Source organism: Coregonus lavaretus, assembly GCF_964263955.1.
Source record: "Coregonus lavaretus genome assembly, chromosome: 8".
In the NCBI taxonomy this organism is placed as follows: domain Eukaryota; kingdom Metazoa; phylum Chordata; class Actinopteri; order Salmoniformes; family Salmonidae; genus Coregonus; species Coregonus lavaretus.
The window spans coordinates 43,612,191-43,634,233 of NC_139995.1; the positions used below are offsets into that span (position 1 = coordinate 43,612,191).

At 41.5% G+C, this 22,043-nt stretch overlaps 2 protein-coding genes across 3 annotated transcripts; one reads left to right on the forward strand and one right to left on the reverse strand.

Moving 5' to 3' along the window:
* The first annotated feature begins 2,375 nt into the window (after positions 1-2,375).
* Positions 2,376-7,305, forward strand: LOC311134393 (synaptonemal complex protein 3-like). The gene is made up of 8 exons (XM_084168073.1): positions 2,376-2,800; positions 2,902-2,983; positions 5,843-5,877; positions 6,060-6,177; positions 6,271-6,370; positions 6,502-6,600; positions 6,682-6,786; positions 7,020-7,305. The coding sequence occupies exons 1-8, from the start codon at positions 2,686-2,688 to the stop codon at positions 7,071-7,073; spliced, it is 708 nt and encodes a 235-aa protein (XP_084024199.1). The 5' UTR covers positions 2,376-2,685; the 3' UTR covers positions 7,074-7,305.
* Positions 7,306-7,634: 329 nt separating this feature from the next.
* Positions 7,635-21,097, reverse strand: LOC311134392 (choline/ethanolaminephosphotransferase 1-like). 2 transcript variants are annotated; one of them, XM_084168072.1, is made up of 10 exons: positions 20,936-21,097; positions 19,582-19,876; positions 19,215-19,389; positions 15,309-15,456; positions 15,059-15,200; positions 11,733-11,817; positions 11,309-11,440; positions 10,538-10,696; positions 10,237-10,362; positions 7,635-9,878 (listed from the first exon to the last, which is right to left on the reverse strand). In XM_084168072.1, exons 2-10 carry the CDS (start codon positions 19,773-19,775, stop codon positions 9,762-9,764), a joined length of 1,278 nt encoding a protein of 425 aa, XP_084024198.1. In that variant the 5' UTR covers positions 19,776-19,876; positions 20,936-21,097; the 3' UTR covers positions 7,635-9,761. The 2 variants fall into 2 exon arrangements, with proteins under 2 accessions (XP_084024198.1, XP_084024197.1); XM_084168071.1 differs by lacking the exon at positions 11,733-11,817 and adding an exon at positions 14,294-14,378.
* Between the last annotated feature and the right edge of the window lie 946 nt (positions 21,098-22,043).

Consider the following 22,043-nt stretch of genomic DNA (forward strand, 5'->3'; position numbering starts at 1 on the left):
GTTACGGTTACTGTTTAATCAGATCAATAGAGAGTGAACAAGCTACATAGAAGACGGCGTTAAAAAGATATGTGTATAAGATAACTGGAACTCTGCAAATATGACCCTATTGTACCTTCCGCAGTTCGTTTGCTGTCACGAGGGAGAGCTTTGTACGCGTCTCTGTGTGTGGAGTAAAGGTGGTCTAGAGGTTTTTTCCCTCTGGTTGCACATTTAACATGCTGGTAGAAATGAGGTAAAACGGATTTAAGTTTCCCTACATTAAAGTCCCCTGCCACTAGGAGTGCCACCTCTGGATGAGCATTTTCCTGTTTGCTTATGGCCGTATACAGTTCATTGAGTGCGGTCTTAGTAGTAAATAGACAGCTACAAAGAATATAGATAAATTATCTTGGTAGATAGTGTGGTATACAGCTTATCATGAGATAAGCTGTAGACCATGGTTGTCATTATAAGAAAAACTGGAACAAGACTTTAGAAGAGAGACCGAAAGAAAGCAAGAGACAGACACACAAGTCAATGGGTACCTGGAAGTTAGTGACGATGCACATGCCAAATGAGCTGGTCCATCCCAGCACCAGGCACAAGACGTTGAGTTTATGGAGCTTTGACTCCTCCTCGTCTGTCAAGGCTTGGACCTGCTTGTAGCGTACATACATGGTGGCTACACCTGCCACGACAAACATGATCACACATTAAAACATAATCACAAATTCAGTCCGATATACACATGATTTCAAATTGATTGCTAGATTCAATAGAGGACTCAGAGGTAAAGGTGATGTTACCTAAGAATGCTGACATGTCCAGCATTATTCCAAACACACATCTCTCTGGGGCAACGGTCCCTGTGTCACTGTGAACAGAAAGATGACAAGCAGAATGCCAGTCACTTCCTATTACAATGCAATGGCTACTTATGAAGCAAAGTGATTTCAAGTATAAAGGTAAAAAGACAAGGATACAAGGAGGATGGGTTTGCATTTGGGAACCTGATGTATGGCACCAGTGGGTCCACATGTCTCAGCACCACAGCCGTGACGTAAGCGAAGATGAACGTGGCTGCCGTCCATAATACCAGAGCCACTGGTAGAATACACAGACCCTGCTGGAACCACCACATGTCCTCTGCTCTGTGTGTGTGTGTCAATCCACCTGTAGCCTATCCAAGTTAAACCACTTGTGCTGGTGTGTTGTCTTCACCTGTAGAGCATGAGATTATGTGAGGCATCAGAGTGCACTGTGGGCACACACACTTATACAAATAGATGGATCTGCACACTCTTGTTACCTCATTCTGGATAAAATCCCATTATTAAGAGATGCATTACTCCCACGTGATCTCATTTCTCAGTTCCTCTACTACTGTTTCTGTGCCTCGATGTACTATCAAGTGACTTTAGAGAGATACAGAAACGTTACGGTTACTGTTTAATCAGATCAATAGAGTGAACAAGCTACATAGAAGACGGCGTCAAACAGATATGTGTATAAGATAACTGGAACTCTGCAAATATGACCCTATTGTACCTTCCGCAGTTCGTTTGCTGTCACCTCATCACACGTCATTTGGTCTCACAAATGAAAAAATGAACAGCGGGAAAGCAGAAAAGCAAAGATGTAGTTTACTCTTCAGATCGCTATAATTAAATGTACATAACACGGATGAGGGTTTCTGACATGCTCTCTCAACTAAAAACATAATCCCTTTATTTCCTGTTAGTGTTTCAGAAGAGGCGTGGCCTTGAAATACCCGGATTTTTTGCGAACGTCAACAGAGAAGATCTTTCATGTCAATCATCTGACAGCAGACAGAAAAAAGTTGCTTGGATGCTGTCTGTTACTTAAATGATGATATGATGATGATAAATATATATAGGAACAGTGCTTCACTTGGACAGAAATAGGTTCCTGTACTCATTTTGGCTGCCGGTACTGTTTATATTTAGGTGCAGGAGCTCCACAATACTTTTGAGCTAATATTCTATAAGATGAACGTGAGCTCAAGCAGTACAACATTTGAGGTGCCGGTACTCAGCTCCAGGGAGTTCCTACCCAAGTCAAGCACTGAATACAAGTCCCTGTATTCATACCTGTAATAGCATTACCCTGTGCAATTTAGTGGGCAATTTAGTATGGACCATTGAATCAACTAAAAGCCACAAACGGTATGAATATCAACCATAGACATTAAAACCAGATATCGAAACTTTACACAAAGTAACACCAGAGAGAAGTCTCAAATTGTAACATTGTTTCTACCAAGAAACATCGTATCCACCAACTGATGTAATTTGTTCCCGCGCTCATTTGGCGCGCCAACGTTTCTCGCGCATATTTTCAACAGAGAGTTCCCTTCACTGCAAACTCTCAAACCAAGTAAACGACTTTTGACCAAAAGAATGGTAGGGCCGTGAAACTAGCTCGCTTTTATATGACCATATATGACCATATATTTGAACAAGTTTGAAACAAATGTATTTAGCAAAAGAAGGATTTTTACTTTGATAGCCTGTTTTGTTTAGGTCAAAATAGGTCAGGTTGCTAAGGTTGCTTTCACACAAGGTAATGTTAGTTAGCTGGCTAGTTAGATTCGAGGTTAGCATAACGTTAGCTATAGGCTAAAGTTGTCAGTTGAACCAGTTCTGTAGCACATGTATCTTCTTTATTGTCAAACAACAAAAGATGGCAACTCACAAGGGATGTGCTCAGAAAGGCAAAGCAAAATGCACTAAAACCACCTCAGGCAAACCCCATATGGAGGACTTCAATGGGAGTTTCAACAATGAAAACCTTCCAGGTAAAGTAGTTGGTCCTGAAAACTGGTAGCCTATAAATCATGTGTTGGCATTTTTTCTTCATGACATAATATCTAACAGTCTACTTTTTTTATTGTTACAGTAGTTGAGGGTGAGACATTGAGAGGAAGGAAACGTCTCTCAGAGCCAGATGATGATGACATTGACATCGACATCACCAAAGGGTAGGCCAAGCATTTGTCACAAAGTGCAGTGGTGTAAAGTCTTTAAGTAAAAATACTTTAAAGTACTACTTAAGTAGTTTTTGGGGTATCTGTACTTTACTTTACTATTGTTAGAAATTGCGTAATTCAAATCTGGTATTGGAATAAGAATCAAACATAATCAAGAGATATTCAATCCAAGCTAAATTTATTATATGCAAAATGTATGTATGATAAGTATGAAGGTTCATATATACGGGTCCACTGAAATACCACGCAGGGCACTCAGAGAACTAATCCATTGTTACAGGTTCTTCTTCAAATACTCTGACAGAGATATTTCCCACTCCCTGCTGGCCAATCAGAGTCTGAGCGTGGTTTAGACTTACTCAGCCAATCCGTTGGCGCACAGGCTAGTCCCAGCCTCTTGGCGCTCCACCGTTGCACACTGTTGCCAGGCATACGTTTTTATCATAACAACCTGTGGAGTTAGCACCCAAAAAACACCATTCCACTGTACTGTGAGTACCTAGTTCAAGGACGGTTCACAGACAACAGTTCACAGACAACAAAGAGGCAGTGTTCGTATCTGTAAGAAATACAAGTCTTATCTGTCCTACCCCCTAACGTTCCTTACATGAATCACAGCTGGTTATGTGAAACAATTTATATCAGTATAGTACAACCCTATGCTTATCATTAATGCATTCCTTCTAAGCTATTCATCACATACAGATCCAATTATGAGAAAATAGAACCCCACACTATTAATATTTTTGACAACTTTTACTTCCACTACATTCCTAAAGAAAATAATGTACTTTTTACTCCATACATTTCTCTTGACACCCAAAAGTACTCCTTACATTTTTAATGCTTAGCAGGACACGAAGATGGTCCAATTCAGGCACTTAAGAGAACATCCCTGGTCATCCCTTCTTCCTCTGATCTCACTAAACACAAATGCTATGTTTGTTAAATTATGTCTGAGTGTTGGAGTGTGCCCCTGGCTATCAGTAAATAAATAAAAAACACGAAAATTGTGCCATCTGGTTTGCTTAGGGACAGATCAAAATGTAGTTGGGGGGAGGGGCTGGTCCAACTAAAAAATAAATGCACCCCCCCTCCCTAAAGTAAAACATATTTTCACATGACCCTCCCCTTGTACTGTAAAATAAATTGAACAACCTCCCCCCTCAGAATTAACTCAAAATAATGTTTACGACCACAAATAACAATAACTGTAGCGACCCTGTGTTTATAAATGTGGATATCGACTTTGCCACTTCAGCATGCTTTTGTGGCACAGTTGATGCCACGCAGGGCTACGGGCCAGAAGGTTCAGGGTTCGCCGACCACCACAGACGAGCTCACTCTCCCCGCCTGTTTCATTACACTACAGTCAGAGCTGGCTGCAGACAATGATCAGCTAGGGGGAAATCAGATGTTCAAAATGTTGATGCCATTTATAATTATATAAAATATATGCAACGAATTCTCCACCAACAGGTTTCTGTGCCAATGCACCACACAACCAATAAACAAAGCATACCGACTTTGGGCACTTGAATATCATGGTTTGCATTTTCAGCACCACAATAGATAGACTATGTCAATCTCGACAAACAGAAAATACATCCCTCCCTACCTTGTAGGCTTACCCAGTATCGAAGGATTGGCTTGACAATCTCCAAATGTCATTAAACTTTTTGGTGTTTTGTAACAGATGTCTAGTTCCATTCATCAATTGGCCGCCACACAGTTTGGATTGATTGATTTATTGATTGATTTTATTTGTCAGTAAAAAAAAAATATATACACAAAGAATTTTTAGGTGACCGGTATTGCACAATAAAGTCAGGGACTTATTTCCATTGTGGTCCCTATTTTTTACATAAATACATATACAATTACATAGATACAGACACATTACAGAGATAGAGATGAAAAAATACTCAACCTCCAGATGAGTATTGGGCGGCAGGTAGCTTAGTGGTTAAGAGTGTTGTGCCAGTAACCGAAAGGTCGCAGGTTCTAATCCCCGAGCCCACTAGGTGAAAAATCTGTCGATGTGCCCTTGAGCAAGGCACTTAACCCTAATTGCTCCTGTAAGTCGCTCTGGATAAGAGCGTCTGCTAAATGACCAATTAATTAATTAAAGTATGAGGGGGGAGTTTAAGTACAATTCTTACAAGCTTGTTTGGCTGGTAGCTTATTCTTTAGATGTTTGGGGCTGCTGGTGAACCATGATGTGCAGGCATAATCAACATTGTAGAATAATAGTGAAGACATCAAACCTATGAAATAACACATATGGAATCATGTAGTAACCAAAAAAGTATTAAACAAATCGAAATATATTTTATATTTTACAGCTTGCCATTAGCAGCTGCCAGCTAGCAGAGAGAACAGTCTATGACTAGGGTGGCTGGAGTCTTTGACAATTTGTAGGGCCTTCCTCTGACACCGCCTGGTATAGAGGTCCTGGATGGCAGGAAGCTTGGCCCCAGTGATGTACTGGGCCGTACATCACTGTCATCACTGTCCCTTAATATAAGGATTTCTTTATGATTTATACTTTTAGTTTTGATACTTAAGTATATTTTTGCAATTACATTTACTTTTGATACTTAAGTATAGTTCAAACCAAATACTTTTACTCAAGTAGTATTTTACTGGGTGACTCACTTTTACTTGAGTCATTTTCTATTAAGGTACTGTATCTTTACTTTTACTCAACTATGACAATTAGGTACTTTTTCACCACTGACAAAGTGACATTTATTTGACTGAGGTGGAAAACATACAGTATTATCCTGTGTGAGTTAAGTTATGGGTTCATGTTGTCATTCAATTAATATAGTATGTCTTCATCCACAGGGGGGATATGATGACCATGTTGGACAGATTTGGAGGTATTGGGTGTTCCAAAGGATAATCAGATTTACATGACTCTTCTCCACTAGAATAATCTCTAATCTCTCTTTCTATTCTTATATTCCATACTCTGGCCTTGCACACTGATTGGTACAGGGATTGTTTCTCATCACTGAATTTTGCTTTGCATCTATGAGCCTCTTTTTCTCTTTACTGCTAGCGGACATCAACAAAGCCTTCCTGGCAAAACGCAAACGCTTGGAAACGTTCACCAAGTCCTCTGTGAAGACCAGCCATCAGAAGATTGTTCAGTTATGGAGGGTCCAACAAAGAGACAGGTGATTAGACGTGTAGAGTGAAAGGAGGGTGCAAGTGTGTGTGTTGTGTGTGCGTGTATTTGTAACCTGATTTGTATGATGTAAATTCTGCAGGAGTAAAGTGACAGAAGATTACTGCACCCAGTTCAATGCGGTCTTCAACCAGTGGGACACAGATGTGCAGAAGTCCAAGGATAACGAGGAGAAACTACTGGTATTGCTCTGTCAGGCCTCTCAAAAATATTCAACCTATTTCTATTCTATACCTAATACAGAGTTACACTGGAGTAACTAAGGCATCTTTTGGAGCTAAGCATAGGTGTGTGTGTGTGTTCCCGGCCATAGAGTATGTTCCAGCACCAGCAGAAAATGTTTCAGCACATGAGGGCCTCCCAAAGCCAGAGACTGAAGACTCTCAAGCAGCTGCTAGAGCAGTACATCCAGGTATATTCTCTTATCGTAGACTTTGTGATTTTAATGTCCCAGCTGGTTTTCTCATGCCACCTTGTTTCTCCGTGCTGGTAGAGCCTTGATACAATGGAGAAGACCCATGTCAGCCAGCAGGGTGCTGTACAGGGCGAGCTGCGCCAGGAGATGGCACTGTTTCAGAAAAAGATCCTCATGGACACAGTAAGTAAAAGCACAGATCAACTTACTAACACATTGTTTACATGCCTTATGTCACTCTTTGCTTAGCTGAAACGTTGTTAATGATACAAATGTATGTGCCATTTTGAAAATGTGAGTGTACTACGAGCATGAGCACCATGAGAGTGAACCATGAGCATAGTATTTAGAAAATGACTATTCGTGATAAATAATTTAGGTCAGATTTCAACAAACAATACATTTTTTATTAACAGCAACAGCAAGAGATGGCTACAGTGCGCAAGTCTCTGCAGACGATGCTGATGTAAATTCTTCAGAATGAAGGGAGCCGATAATAATCAACTCCATTCAAAGGCTTTTTGTGTGTACATATCACTGAGCTGGGTTGTCTGTTCTGCTTTAGTTTATGGCTGTGTTCCAGATAGACCTTCATAATGGGCAGAAAGGTAAAGTGTTATACCTCAAGAACCATATCAACCTTTGATCCTTTAATCTGCAAATAACAGTAATGGTTCCAGGGAGATGGGAGTTTTGAAATCTTAACATTTTTAATGGAAGTATGGTGTGTACATGTAACATTGCATTTCTGTTGTCAACTGCTTCATTCAAAAGCTCAAGATTGTGTTAGCTGAGGGTTCCAGACAATGTGTTGAGCTCAAAGACAGATGTCATTCACATTTACGAATTCTTATAATTTCTGTCTTTGAGTTCTGGTTTAATGTTAATCGATCTTCATTAAACCCTGATTGAGACGGGGATGGAGATATTAAAATTTTTTGCTGCTAAAATGTTGTCAGGAATTAAGACCATCTGTTATTGTAGAAATAGGAACATTTATCACAAATAACAGACACTAGGTAGCAACTTACATCTGTGAATATGACATTTTATTTGCATTAGTGAGGGAGAGATTGTCGAGTGATCTTGTTCTTTTGTCGCAACCTATGAACATACTTGTCTGAAAACTAATATACCTGAGCTTGACAGTCTGGCCAAAATAAAACATTAACAAGAGCGAAAACACAAGCCTTTGCCAGTACAAACACACAGAGATAACATGACCCTCATTTGTTTTAAGAGGCTTGACCATCATACAACAGAAAATAAAACAGAAACTGTGTTTAAGGCAACCTTTTACTTGTCTGAGAATGACTAGTACAATGAGAGCACTGACTTGACATCAGCAACTATACGCACACATTGTTGTATGAGCTCAGTAACTTACAGGCCAACAACATTACACACAGAAATAAAAGTATGTTTTTCATTGAAATTATAGTTTCTATTGATTCTGATGAGTGAATTATAAGCAGACTGCAGGTATAGATGCAAAAATGTAGTACAGACAAATATGATTAGGGCAGAGTCAGAATATTCTTTTTGTTTCACACTAAAGCTCAATTCTCCCAAAACACTTAATTGCTGTATGTGGACCTGGCACAGTGCAGAACGTGCTACACAAAGAAAGTTGTTAGTGTAAAGTTGTTCTTGTGTTAGAAAATAATTAAGTAAACTTAAAACATGTCCTTAGATTCTAGATATGAACACGCTTTGGACAGCCCCACATTAACAGTCAAAATCAACTTTAAACACATTATGTATAGATTAATTTTTTATATGTAGACTAATAAAAAAACATTTAGAAACAGGCCGTAGGACTAAAACCACTAATTGTCATTTAGCTGTGGTTGTCCACATGCTAGTATTGGAGTAGTGTAGGTCTTCTTCAGTTAGAGAGAGGTATCACATCAGCCACACCATTGAACAAACACTAGCAGAAAAACTGCTGGACAGCAGTCAAAACAACGCAGACAACATCTTTAGAATTACTACTTTTTTGGGACAATATCACATCAATACTTTTCTTCATTAAGGGTCATCAATACTTGGCATTTTAGTTTTCGTTGAGCATTTGGAGCAAAATGCAACGCTTCAGTATCTGAGAGGGCAGAGGTGCAACAGGACAAGAACATTATAAACGGCTACAAAATTGAAAAGCAAGAAAACTGCAGATGAAAAAAATACATATGTTAAACATTAAACTATAACTTTTTCAAAAGCAATATTAGACAGGATATACAGAATAGTATGCCCAAGACAACCACTAGCAATCCTGCATGTGGTGCTATAAGTGTTGTGTAATGTTTGTGGCTTTGGAGACAAATGCTTGAGCAATTTGAGGGAAGCAAGGTTCGAGACACTATTTGTATCCTTTACAATAATTTGTTTTAAGCCATTGATCGGGGGCACCCTAAAATAGCATGTTGTTTACATATGTAATGTTTTACAGAAGCATCATAATTGAAATGCAATCATAATTATTGCAAGGTTAATAACACCACTTATGCAAGATTGATAGATATGCCAGGTGAGGAATTTTGAAATAATAGACAATAGTTAGATATTTATGAAATTGAAAAATTGAGGTTATGCAAATATGACAAAATGATCTACCTATCCATCTATCTATATATAATAAAGACAACACTCCTCCAAAACAAAACTGAAAGTTCCTTGTAGAGAACGAACAAACACCATCAACACATTAAATGTTTGTTTTAACGTTCAATAACAAACTTATTAAATGAATAAGGTAGCACCTATTCAAGCCCATTGCAGTCTTCTTGCACTAATTGACCCTCTCTCGCACAGAGGAGAGCACTCAGTACATTTCCTATGTGACCATTTATTGCAGAAAAAGGGACAAATTATTTTTGTCCAGGAATCTGACTACTGTAACAAGATTAAATCAACACAAATTGCACAAAGCAGCGATGGAAAATAACTTAATAATAACACCTCATTATATTTCATCTATCCCCTTATTCACTTGGTTTGAACCTCTACTGGTAATAGATCCACCCCAACACATTTTAAAAAGGGTAAAGAGAGCGACGACTAGCCATCTAACATGAAGAAAGACAGAGAAAGAAAGGGCAGAGAGAGAAAGAGGGGGGGAGAAGAGAGCGCGAAAGAGTGTAATGGCGTCCGTGTCCTCACTGAAGGGTGGAGGGGGTCAGTGGCTTGATTCTGAAGACAAAGATGTGAAGATGGGAGGCGATCTGGTTGCAAACACTGACACAGTAACGCACCAAGTCAACGAAAGACAGGATCTGCAGACGGAAAGCGGAAGAGGAGACAATGAAGAGTCAGAAAACAAGATAACTTGATCGACATAACTGTACATAATGGACCCTGTGAGTAGATGGATGGATGATGCCAAAGTATGAAAGGGTTTTGCTATTAGTTACAAATAAACGCGGCATTAGACTGAAAACATGCCTCTGAAAAACACACAGTAAGTCAGTGTTGCATGTGAAATGACTGATGGTTCATTTAAAAAAGATAAATGTTCATGTGAACACATGCTGTAGATTGCATGCCCTCTTACATTGTTGTGGAATGACTTCACCCTGGCCTTGCTCAGGTACTATGGACCTCTACACCATGGAAGTGTGTGTGTGTACTCACCATTGCAATCCACAGCACCAGGTATTCATCAATAAAACTGTTGAAATACTGGTCCAGGAACAGCAGGCCTGGCCCCAGGAATGCTATATCATGTAGATGCATCTCACTCTTTGTCATATGTGCTACCTGAAACAAACAAGACAAAGGCAAGAGTCGTGGTTTAAAATCAGCAAGCACATTAACATTGATGACATTCATTAAATTCATACACATTCTTCCATCAAGCACATTTACATCAACAGAACAATGTTCAGGGTGGACAGGTATTGCATTACACCAATAAGCAGCACACCACACTTACAACTAATTTGTTGGTGATCTTGGCCGACACGAAGCCAAAGGCCAGGATATAAACACAGGGGTGCTTCTCAAAGAGCTGGATAGCTGACTTCTTATAGATCATCATGGCCAGGATTATTACAGAGCCTATATGTAACACAGGAGACAGGACACTGGTTCCCTGGAGAGGAGAGAGAAAGAAGAGTCCAAATCAGTGGACATTATTAATAGGCCTAGATGATATGCGAGTGCCATGTGAGTGCAGCTAGGTGAAAGAAAACACACAGTAAGGAATGCTGGTGTGTACAACCAGGTGTTAAGTCATAATATACAGTAAGTCCCCCAAAGGAAAACAATTGTGGCCCCGCCTAAAATAAATATTTCCAAGTGACAAACACTCATATCGCTCGGCCAACTGAATTGAGATCAGGTCCAACAGTCTTAATACACATCCTTAATTTCCTCAGAAGATAATAGACAGCTCATGGCAAATGGATGAAACAGGCAAACAAGCATGTAGGCATCAAGCCAGCATCATCACCTAGAAAGTAGATTGTCATAGACTTCATAGTAATTGTAAACTACATTGTGTCACCGTTGGTAAACATTTATTTGGGAAAATTCTCCCTAGGCATTTCTGTAGATCTTAAAACGGACTGGATGGATGTGAGCAATACATCAAAAGAATACACAGAGACCGTCAGAGGGAAAGGTGGGGACTACCATTTTGCTTAGGCCTATTCAGTTCTTTATGAAGGTCAGGGACAAGGCTACAAGCCGATTGTAGACTTACTGCTATTGTGGATCCATTTTTGCCCACACCTCCGGTAAATATAACCCGGAAGTAATTAGTACAGGAAAAGATAGCCCCTAAGAAAGTGCAGATGGCTGGAACTATTTTCATCTGTATGTTTATGACTGGGATCTGTGGAGGTGAGAGAGCAATATATAAATGTATTACAAACAACCAGTCAACACCATCAGTGTTCAGTACATTTCACAACTCTAAACATTGTTAGATGGTTAATTTCATTCAAAAAACAATTTCATTACTCTGTTTAATATAGTAAGGAATCACACTGTACACAGAATTAGAACGTAGCAATGCGGGCAGCGCGACCATTATATTACCAGTGTTACTGTTTCATCATTCAGTTATGCCATTCATTTCAGTTACCAAAAGGCAATCAGTGGAAATTTGAGCCAATCAGAATTACCAGTGACTGCCAAAAAGCGGATCCTCCCACGGCGGCCAACAAATACATGATTATAATGAAGATTTGCACCTCAGTCACATCAATGCTGAGAGGAGCAGGCAGAGAGCAAGAGGTTAGTCAGAACAGTCATCAACACTGTCCATAAGCACAGCGCTGCACTACAGTCTCTTCACCCAAACACTAACCACAGCTCTCCCAGTCAAAGATGTCAATCATGATGCACTTATGGCAAACATACAGTACCAGTCAAAGGTTTGGACACACCTACTCATTCAATGGTTTTTCTTTATTTTTACTATTTTCTACATTGTATAATAATAGTGAAGACATCAAAACTATGAAATAACACATATGGAATCATATAGTAACCAAAAAAATTGTTAAACAAATCAAAATATATTTTATATTTGAGATTCTTCAAATAGCCACCTTTTGCCTTGATGACAGCTTTGCACACTCTTGGCATTCTCTCAACCAGCTTCACCTGGAATGCTTTTCCAACAGTTTTGAAGGAGTTCCCACATATGCTGAGCACTTGTTGGCTGCTTTTCCTTCACTCTGCGGTCCAACTCATCCCAAACCATCTCAATTGGGTTGAGGTCGGGGGATTGTGGAGGCCAGGTCATCTGATGCAGCAGTCCATCACTCTCCTTCTTGGTAAAATAGCTCTTACACATCCTGGAGGTGTGTTGGGTCATTGTCCTGTTGAAAAACAAATGATGGGATTGTGTATCGCTGTGGTAGCCATGCTGGTTAAGTGTGCCTTGAATTCTAAATAAATCACAGACAGTGTCACCAGCAAAGATGCCCCACACCATCACACCTCCTCCTCCATGCTTCACGGTGGAAACCACACTGGCAGAGATAATCCGTTCACCTACTCTGCGTCTTACAAAGACACAGCGGTTGGAACCAAAAATCTCAAATTTGGACTCATCAGACCAAAGGACAGATTTCCACCGGTCTAATGTCCATTGCTTGTGTTTCTTGGCCCAAGCAAGTCTCTTCTTCTTGTTGGTGTCCTTTAGTAGTCGTTTCTTTGCAGCAATTCGACCATGAAGGCCTGATTCACGCAGTCTCCTCTGAACAGTTGATGTTGAGATGTGTCTGTTACTTGAACTCTGTGAAGCATTTTTGGTCTGCAATCTGAGGTGCAGTTAACTCTAATGAACTTACCCTTTGCAGCAGAGGTAACTCTGGGTCTTCCTTTCCTGTGGCGGTCCTCACGAGAGGCAGTTTCATCATAGCGCTTGATGGTTTTTGCGACTGCACTTGAAGAACCTTTCAAAGTTCTTTACATTTTCAGGATTGACAGACCTTCATGTCTTAAAGTAATGATGGACTGTAGTTTCTCTTTGCTTATTTGAGCTGTTCTTGCCATAATATGGACTTGGTCTTTTACCAAATAGGGCTATCTTCTGTATACCACCCCTACCTTGTCACAACACAACTGATTGGCTCAAACGCATTAAGAAGGAAAGAAATTCCACAAATTAACAAGGCATACCTGTTAATTGAAATGCATTCCAGGTGACTACCTCATGAAGCTGGTTGAGAGAATGCCAAGAGTGTGCAAAGCTGACATCAAGGCAAAGGGTGGCTACTTTGAAGAATCTCAAATATATTTTGAGTTGTTTAACACTTTTTTGGTTACTACATGATTCCATATGTGTGTTATTTCATAGTTTTGATGTCTTCACTATTATTCTACAATGTAGAAAATAGTAAAAATAAATAAAGACCCTGGACTGAGTAGGTGTATCCAAACTTTTGACTTGTACTGTATACACTGAGTTTACAAAACATTAAGGACACCTGCTCTTTCCATGACATAGTATGATTCCCTGATGAAGGTTAAATAAAAAATAGACTGACCAGATGAATCCAGGTGAAAGATATGATCCCTTATTGATGTCACTTGATAAATCCACTTCAAAGTCAGTGTAGATGAAGGGGAGGAGACAGGTTAAAGAAGGATGTATAAGCCTTGAGACATGGATTGTGTATGTGTGCCATTCAGAGGGTGAATGGGCAAGACAAAATATAAGTGCCTTTGAACGGGGTATGGTAGTAGGTGCCAGGCACACCAGTTTGTGTCAAGAACTGCAACACTGCTGGGTTTTTCACCCTCAACAGTTTCCCATGTGTATCAAGAATGGTCCACCACTCAAAGAACATCCAGCAAACTTGACACAATTGTGGGAAGCATTGGAGTCAACATGGGCCAGCATCCCTGTGGAACGGATTCGACACCTTGTAGAGTCCATGCCCCGATGAATTGAGGCTGTTCCGAGGGCAAAAGTGAAAGGGGTGCAACTCAGTATTAGGAAGGTGTTCATAATGTTTTGTACACTCAGTGTATGTTTTGGCATTCTTTCAGTAGCATGGATCTGGTCCGTTTCTACTCATGAAATGGTTTGTTTTCAGACCAGACAAGTGCAAAGATTTCCTCCCTCCCATTAGCTGGTGGCTAGAGGTCAGTGTGTGGGGAAGCAGGGATCTAATTGGCTGAGGCTCACTGCACATCTGTCAGGCCAAGATGCTGTCCGTCAGAGATTTACCGTCACGTTCCACAGGAAGGGGCCTACAGTGGCTGTCAGCATCTGTAACAGCGCTAGACAGATCTGTAACTCTGTAATGTCAAATCTACACACACAGAACATTTTTCAAAATGCACTCCACTTTGACAACAAATGATCTAAATACTTTATCATACGGATGCTTACACACACACATTTTAGAAACCTTTTCCTGTGACCTCGGATCACAAGGTAAACTTGAGTTCAGACAGCATTAAACACAATAGAGTGTGACTACTTAGGAACTAGCATAGTGTTCCCCAATGGAGACATTAAAGATGCAGTCCGGGATCTTAAGCACTTACAAATTCGTAACATATTGTACGAATTGGAATTCGTAACGTATCATACTACGTCATGGATGACATAGTACACCATTTTCGGGGACCCATTTTGGCTCATGAGCACTACTTTCAAAACTACTGGCTGAAATTATACAAAAGCTTAGTAAGTAGCCAACTAGTAAGTAGCCTAACTATCCAGCTGAGGCCATGGGGGACCACTCTTTGACCCACAATCTGGGAATGCCCTTGAGAACACCTGACGCTCTTAGCTACACTAGAACATGCAGGGTAGATCCTATCCTTCGCCATTCCTTCTAACCCATCACTTACCTCTCCCTTAATTCCCCATATCCACTCCCTCACCTACTACCAGCATCACTCTACTTCTCTAAACCCACTCTTCTCCCTCCTCCCCACTCCCACTGTTGCCAACTCACTCTTCTATAAATGCAGACACACTCACATGCCGAAGCGCAGGGTGCCGGAGACATAGGTCTGCCAATGGGCACAGTAGAACATGAACATGCCAGCGAAACAGCAGAAAAACATCCAGTCAGGGTTGGTGCCCAGCTGCACTGCTATACTGGTGCCCAGGACCACAAACACTGAGAGAGAGAGTGAGAGAGAGAGGAAATGGAAACAGAGTCAATTAAATCCTAATAAGGCAAACAAACTTATATGGAACACACACACACACAGAGGGGCAGCTGTACCTGTGGAGAGGGAGTCACAGCCGTGGTCAAACAGTTCACCCAGCGGAGAGCTGCTATTAGTTCGTCTGGCCTGCTTCCCATCAATGGCATCCAATGATTGGTACACAAACAGGCCCACCGCACACAGCAGATATGCCCACAGAGGTGCCTGAAGAAAAAGGACGACACCAAATTGGGTGACTTAATGAACACTTTAAAAAATACCTTCCTTCCTCCCAATGGATTTATTTTTGGGTTATGATAGGGTAATCTCACAAGGCATTTATAAGTTGTGTTCTTAGAGAATCAGTGGGTATTATCATAAATAGAGCCTCATCTGACATAAAACGTGATCTTCTGGCAGCTATAGGCTACTGCTACACAAAGGAGAGATGTTTGAACTTGAGTAAAAGAGGTTGATGTGTGGTTTGTTTCCCTCTAAATAGTTTTGGAACAGAGCAGGGCTTTGTCCTTCATTAGTCAACCAGCATGGAGAGAGTTTCACAGCGTCATCAGTGTTGCATGCCATCATTTCCTGTCCCTTCTCACTGGGTCTACGATGAGCTGACAGCAGTTTATACACCAACCAAAACCAACTGGAATATGGCATGTCCTGGCCTACAACTTAGAGGCTTGCCAAAATGGCATTCATATAAATAACCCTGTTATTGCAGAGCAGCTCAGAGCCTCACACATTAAGCTTTTTATTAATTCAGGCCCAAGGGCCAAAAACAGGGATTTGGGGAGTGGGAGAGAAGTAAGGGGGTTATGAAAGAGGACTTGGCTTTTAGTGCCAAGGGGTTGGCATGGGGATGTTGAAAAGTAGAGCAGGGTGGAAATATCTGCTGACTGCCTCTGTGTTCTCAGTGAACATATGATTATGAATTGAATAATCATTCAATCATTCAGGGCTGTGAAACTAAGAGGCCCTAGAGCAAGTGTACTTTCTGTTCAAACACGACACAGTGACAAACTCAGCCCGGAGAACACCCTGTATCAGCTGCACTGTTTACTCATAAAACACTAATACACCCACGGGGCAGGTTGTCTTAAACACTCCTGACCTGGGCCATCAGAAACAGGACACTGACTAGTCCAGCATGTTAAGTAAATACCAACTTCTCTGGGCTATGAAACAGTGCTGCCACTAATGTTTTAGCACTTTAACTATCACACCTCCAACCTGTTAACATAATTATCACCTGTTATGTCAGGTGTTGCTTACAACAATGAGTATGGATATTATAAAAGGCATTGTGACATAGAGATTCTCCCTCCAGAACTAGTACCATACCCAGCTTGTTTTCACTGTGATAAACTCAACTGAATTCTCTCTAGTCTAGCGAGTCCAGCAAATGACATTCTCTGTTTTGCCCTCCTCCATTGCTCCACATTGTGAGCAAATATGCGCGCAGAGTGATTTCTCAACCTTTGTCCTACAAAGGAAACAGAGGAGAGGGTAGAGAACTTCAGAGACAGAGCTCTATTTAAAGAAGGGGAAAACAAGTCACGCTCGTCATCAAATCCTGTAGATCTTCCGAATTACAACTACTCTAACCCACCTTTTAGTTGCCGACAGTTGAAGCTGTGGCCTGTTTAGCAGCACAGGGGAAGTCAGGTGACACAGCAGTGCTCTTCAAATCTGCCTCCTGGAGACCCACAGGGGGTACAGGCTTTTGTTCCAGCCCAGCACTAACACACTGGATTCAACTAATCAACTAATTATCAAGCCCTTGATTAATTCAATAAAGTTTGATACTGCTGGGCTGGAACAGAAGCCTGCACCCCCTGTGGGTCCCAGGGCCAGGATGAAAGAACACCTGCATTAAAGAGACTCCTAAGATGAGAACATGTTGTTTTGCCTTGCGGATAATGCTTGATCTACTTTTCAAAGTTATTTGTGGATTAAATTCAAACGGTTAAATATGCAGTCAGCTGCTAGCTGGAATTGTAGGGATAATAAACATGTTGTTTTCTTCCATGGTTAGACCGGCTTCTATAACAAATAAGTAGATTATATAAGTTAATGTTTACAGTGACTAAGTCTGTTTTTGTGAGCCTCATACACTTGGCTCATGTGCAATTCCACGGTAACAGAATGAATGTGATATGTTTGTGCCGTCATTCTGTTACCAAACTTTGCATCTGCACTATTCTTCAAGTAAATGCATTTTTGTAAAATGTTCAGTGGAAATTGTTTACTAGTAGTTCTTGTGCATAGAGTTGCATGGTTTGTTTAACTTTGCAATCATTGGTTTTTGTTTGGCTTACATTTTAAAGTGAAAAAGCTGAGTCTCAGCATCATTCTGTTACCATGGAATTTCCCTCATACACTGGTGTTGTGGACTTGTAGGAAAACAGCCAGAGCTGAACAAACAACGCACATGGTGGTTTATAGATGCGGTAAAGAGGTCAATTAAACTCGACCAAAACAATGGAATTGCCATGGAAACGCTTGGGGGAAAGGGCCGTGGGGGAAAGATCCCAAATCTCCCCATTACCCCCCAGCAAAATGGGCCTACGTTTAGGATATTGTTTATGTGTGTATTTTATACTATGTTGAGGTAGAAATCAGAGTATAAAGCTTGTATGGATGTCAACCCCAACAGATGTTCATGTCATGGTCATTAAATCAACTGCATTACAATTAACTACTGACTACCACCACCGATTTCTGTATGCTAGCTATGCTACCAGCTTATACAAAGGGGAATTAGCATTTAGCAGTCACTTCTTCTAAACCTGAAAAGGGGACAACTTCTACATGTTATGCAGCGAAAACAGCCAAATCGGACTTAAATAACCACATTGTGGGCCTGTTACAATACATAAATCATGACGGGTTTGACGAATACCCACTTTGTTAGATCATATTTGTTGAATGTACGCCAATCTGGTCAATAGAACGTCCATTGACTCTTACCGCATCTATAGACAAACAAAATGCATTATATCGCATTAGGCTGTTTTGTATGCCTCTTAGTTTGAATGTAATCTAATTGTATGTACATTAAAGTCTGATATCATAAATTAAATTCCCTTATGGAAAGAAAGTTATCCTAGGTTTTCAGTTCTAGATGGAAACGACTAAGCTTAACAGTTTGCATGTTTTGCTGTCTCCTCTCTATTCCCAGTCCTTAGTGTGCACTCATCTCTGCAGTGCTGTGGTGTGTGTGCCGGGGAAGGGGAATGGGGCCTGGGTATCAGGTGCAGACTAGCTGTAACCTGAGAGCTATGGGCACGGGATGTTCATCCAGAACAGAAAGCCTGAGCTATTCCAAACTCTCAACAGCACAGAGATGGTAAACAAACAAACAGCCAGACAAACTGACCATAGAAACCATTGCTAACAGAAAACACATTCACAGAACCTTGAGACAAAATAACTGATGGAGGGAGAATGCTTGCTAGAGTAAAAAAAACAATGCATATGTTATAGGAAGTATGAACCCCTGGTAATGTTGTATTGAATGTTTGTTTGTAGCTTTAGAGATCAACATAAAAGGTGTTTTCAAACATCTGAGCAACACTGTAGCTGCACTGTTCAATCATCTGACTGTCTACAATGACAACTTTATTTCAGTCTACCCGGACAGGTAAATACAATACGGTAGCACTTTACTTGAACCCTCCAACCATACCTGTCCAATGGCACTAAGCCAGGCAGTGTATAACCAACCTGTTCAGTGGCTGTGGGGCAGGACAATAGTACGTACAACTCGGTCCTCTGGACCCCAAGGTTTTTGCCCTAGCATTACACAGCTGATTCAAATAATCAACTAATCATTAAGCTTTGATAATTTGAATCAGCTGTGCAGTGTTAGGGCAAAAACCAAAACGTGCACCCCTTGGGGTCCCGAGGACTGTGTTTGGGAAATGCTGACATACACCTTACCTGAATAGGTGCTGTATTGTTGCCATTGTTACCTGTTCAGTGGCGGTGGGACAGTAGTAGACCAGCACCAGGGTGGTGAATACGTTGGTGGCCAGACCCACGATGGTGATGAGGTTGGGGGCGATCCAGGCGGGCACACGGCCCACCAGCCACTCCCAGTAACGCTGCATCAGAGGCTCCAGCAGGGAGCGACCTGTACTGCTGTACCTGTAGAGAGGGAACCAGGACCCCATAACGAGACAGTAGGAACTAGAATCAATCAACCAGATTTAACACAATTGAAGCATTTTTCATCCTAAAGTGTTTGATGTAACACTAAGTACAAAACACATACTGTGTGATCATCACGTCAAAGCTAAATAAGGATATGATTGATCTTAGGTTTTACTATGACAGTACCTGTGTTCCTCCAGTCTCTTCAGCTGTTGGCGGTCGAGCGGGGGAGTGGGCAGCTCAATCAGCCTGCGCAGGGCTCCAGGGGCCAGCCAGCAGGCCGCCTCCATGCCCACACCCTGCCCAGGATCCCTCTCCTTGACTGGCCCTCGGCGTGTCCGAACACCCCCCTGCTGCTGCTGGTACCCAGTGGTGCTCATGGCCCTGCTAGCACGGGGCCCTCTGCCTCAGGCTGCCTCAGCCTCTGGCTCTGCCTCCCCCACCACTCGCTGGGGCTGGGGATCCACAATGGAGTTGCACACTGATGGGTGGAAGAGGAGAGAACAGGTAATGTGATGTGAGGTTGGCTCACATGAAGGCTAGGTGCTGAAATGGGTCTTGGAGTTTAGTTGGCTCTAGTACTCATCTCTCACCAGCTGCTTCTTTAACTGTTTTATTTAACTAATTTCATCTCATACAAGTAAAAGAAAGGATGTGGTGGGTGGGATGGCTAGAAAAAGAGTTGAGAATGAAAGAGAATAAGAATTAACCATAGCCCGGCTTGACTCTACACAGGGGTCCTATCTATTGCACACACCTTCCTGTTCACCCAGTTCTGAGTTATAAAACACTGTTCAGCCACACCCCTAAAGACGCAATGGGGCAGGATATGGCAGGTCCTGCCCTCACAATCCACTAAACACGAGGCTTCCCAAACAAATCTTAGCCACTGAGAAGTCCATATCATCAGAGTCACCATATGCAAACAGTAACCAAAGAAATTCCTCTACAACAGTGGTGCCTAAACTTGGTCAGACCCTTTTCTTGCGACCCCACCGACCAAACCAATGTTTGGCCAATGTTGCAGACCTTGTTTATAGCAAAGCAACAAATGTATCAATGATGCAGAAACAGTCAGTCAGTCAGATCCCCAGGTCATTCAAGGCCACCAGGCTTAACTAGTTTCCACTTGTAGCACCATCATAAAAGTATTGCAAAGTAACTGAGTTTGATACTGACATCAATGAATATCGAAGACAAAGGGGAGATCAATGGGAATGGATAGCAAACATATGAAATACAAATGTGCTGCGACACTGCCTCTGAAACCTGTCTGTCTAAGCAGTCCCACTGTAAATGACAGGCAGTCTGGAACAGTGACGTCCCGGCCAACTAGCTAGCTAGCTGGCTGGCTGGCTGGCTAACAGCACTTGCAAATGCCAACATGACACATAGTTAGCTCATGATACCTATCACTCGATGAAATTACAACGTAGCTAACCGCCGATGTTTCCTTCACCGATCTCACAAAAAAAACTAGCTTTCTTGCTAGTTAACGTTAGTTAACAGTAGGATATCAGCTTGCCAAGGAGCCGCTGACCTGGCTAGTAAAGAGGGCAGGGTGTCCGACGGTCGAGGCACTTCACAGTGCGTCGAATGACTCCTTGGTAGGGTTGTAGCAGCAGTCTTCCCGTTTACGGTGTAGAAAAGGTGCGACTACCCTCGGCGAGCGTTATTGCAGGTAGGAACAACAACACGTCGGGTCCCGCTAACGGTTCTTCTTTAAATTTTATCGGCGAATCGCAACCAACTGACAGGTGCATACACCGCCACCTACTGTACTGGAGTGTGAGGCCAGTCACGACCTATCTATACCACTATATTCTCTTAACTACCCTGAATTTCTAATAAAATAAAATAAATTCCCTACAAACTTCACTACTCCCATCACCCCCACCCTAAATCCTTCCCGTCCAACAACATAATTGATCCACTATTGTTCCTACATTATCTTCTTCACACCACTGTTTATTTTCTTCTATCAGGCTAAGATCAACATGTGGTCTAAAACCACGGTGGCACATTTCCTATTGCCACAGATGGCCCTATGACAATATCTCTGAGTCCATATTCATCAACCCTAATCTCTGGGCAAAAACCACTCTTTTGATATCGTTCATATTCCCAGCAGTCTTCCAAAACAGTCAGTATAGGATGATCTACCGTACTACCCTTCAGTCTTGCCCAGTATGCCAGAGCTAGCTTAACTCATTTAAGGGATAGTGGCATTTCCCCAGTATCTACTTGTAAACCCTCAACCGGTATAGTTTTAAATGCACCATCGCACATCCTGAGTGCCCTTGTTTGCATCCTATCAAGGCGCAACAGCGATGTAAAACCATATACAAAGCACCCATAATCTATGGACGATCTCATCAAAGTACGATAAATATTCAGTAAAGATTGCCTATCTGCCCCCCAATCATGCCCAATTATTGTCCTCATAAGTTTTAATATTTTCTTACATTTAATATGACGTCTTCATGTAAGCTTTTACATTTACATTTTTTACATTTTAGTCATTTAGCAGACGCTCTTATCCAGAGCGACTTACAGGAGCAATTAGGGTTAAGTGCCTTGCTCAAGGGCACATCGACAGATTTTTCACCTAGTCGGCTCGGGGATTAGAACCAGCGACCTTTCGATTA

Coding starts and splice junctions, on each gene's coding strand:
- LOC311134393 (XM_084168073.1), top strand. CDS start 2,686: ATGGCAACTCACAAGGGATGTGCTCAGAAAGGCAAAGCAAAATGCACT. Junction 6,601..6,681: donor TGCTAGAGCAGTACATCCAG/GTATATTCTCTT, acceptor CCGTGCTGGTAG/AGCCTTGATACAATGGAGAA. Junction 6,787..7,019: donor AAAAGATCCTCATGGACACA/GTAAGTAAAAGC, acceptor TTTTATTAACAG/CAACAGCAAGAGATGGCTAC.
- LOC311134392 (XM_084168072.1), bottom strand. CDS start 19,775: ATGAGCACCACTGGGTACCAGCAGCAGCAGGGGGGTGTTCGGACACGC. Junction 10,697..11,308: donor AAAATGGATCCACAATAGCA/GTAAGTCTACAA, acceptor TCTCCTCTCCAG/GGAACCAGTGTCCTGTCTCC. Junction 9,879..10,236: donor TGGTGCTGTGGATTGCAATG/GTGAGTACACAC, acceptor TTCCGTCTGCAG/ATCCTGTCTTTCGTTGACTT.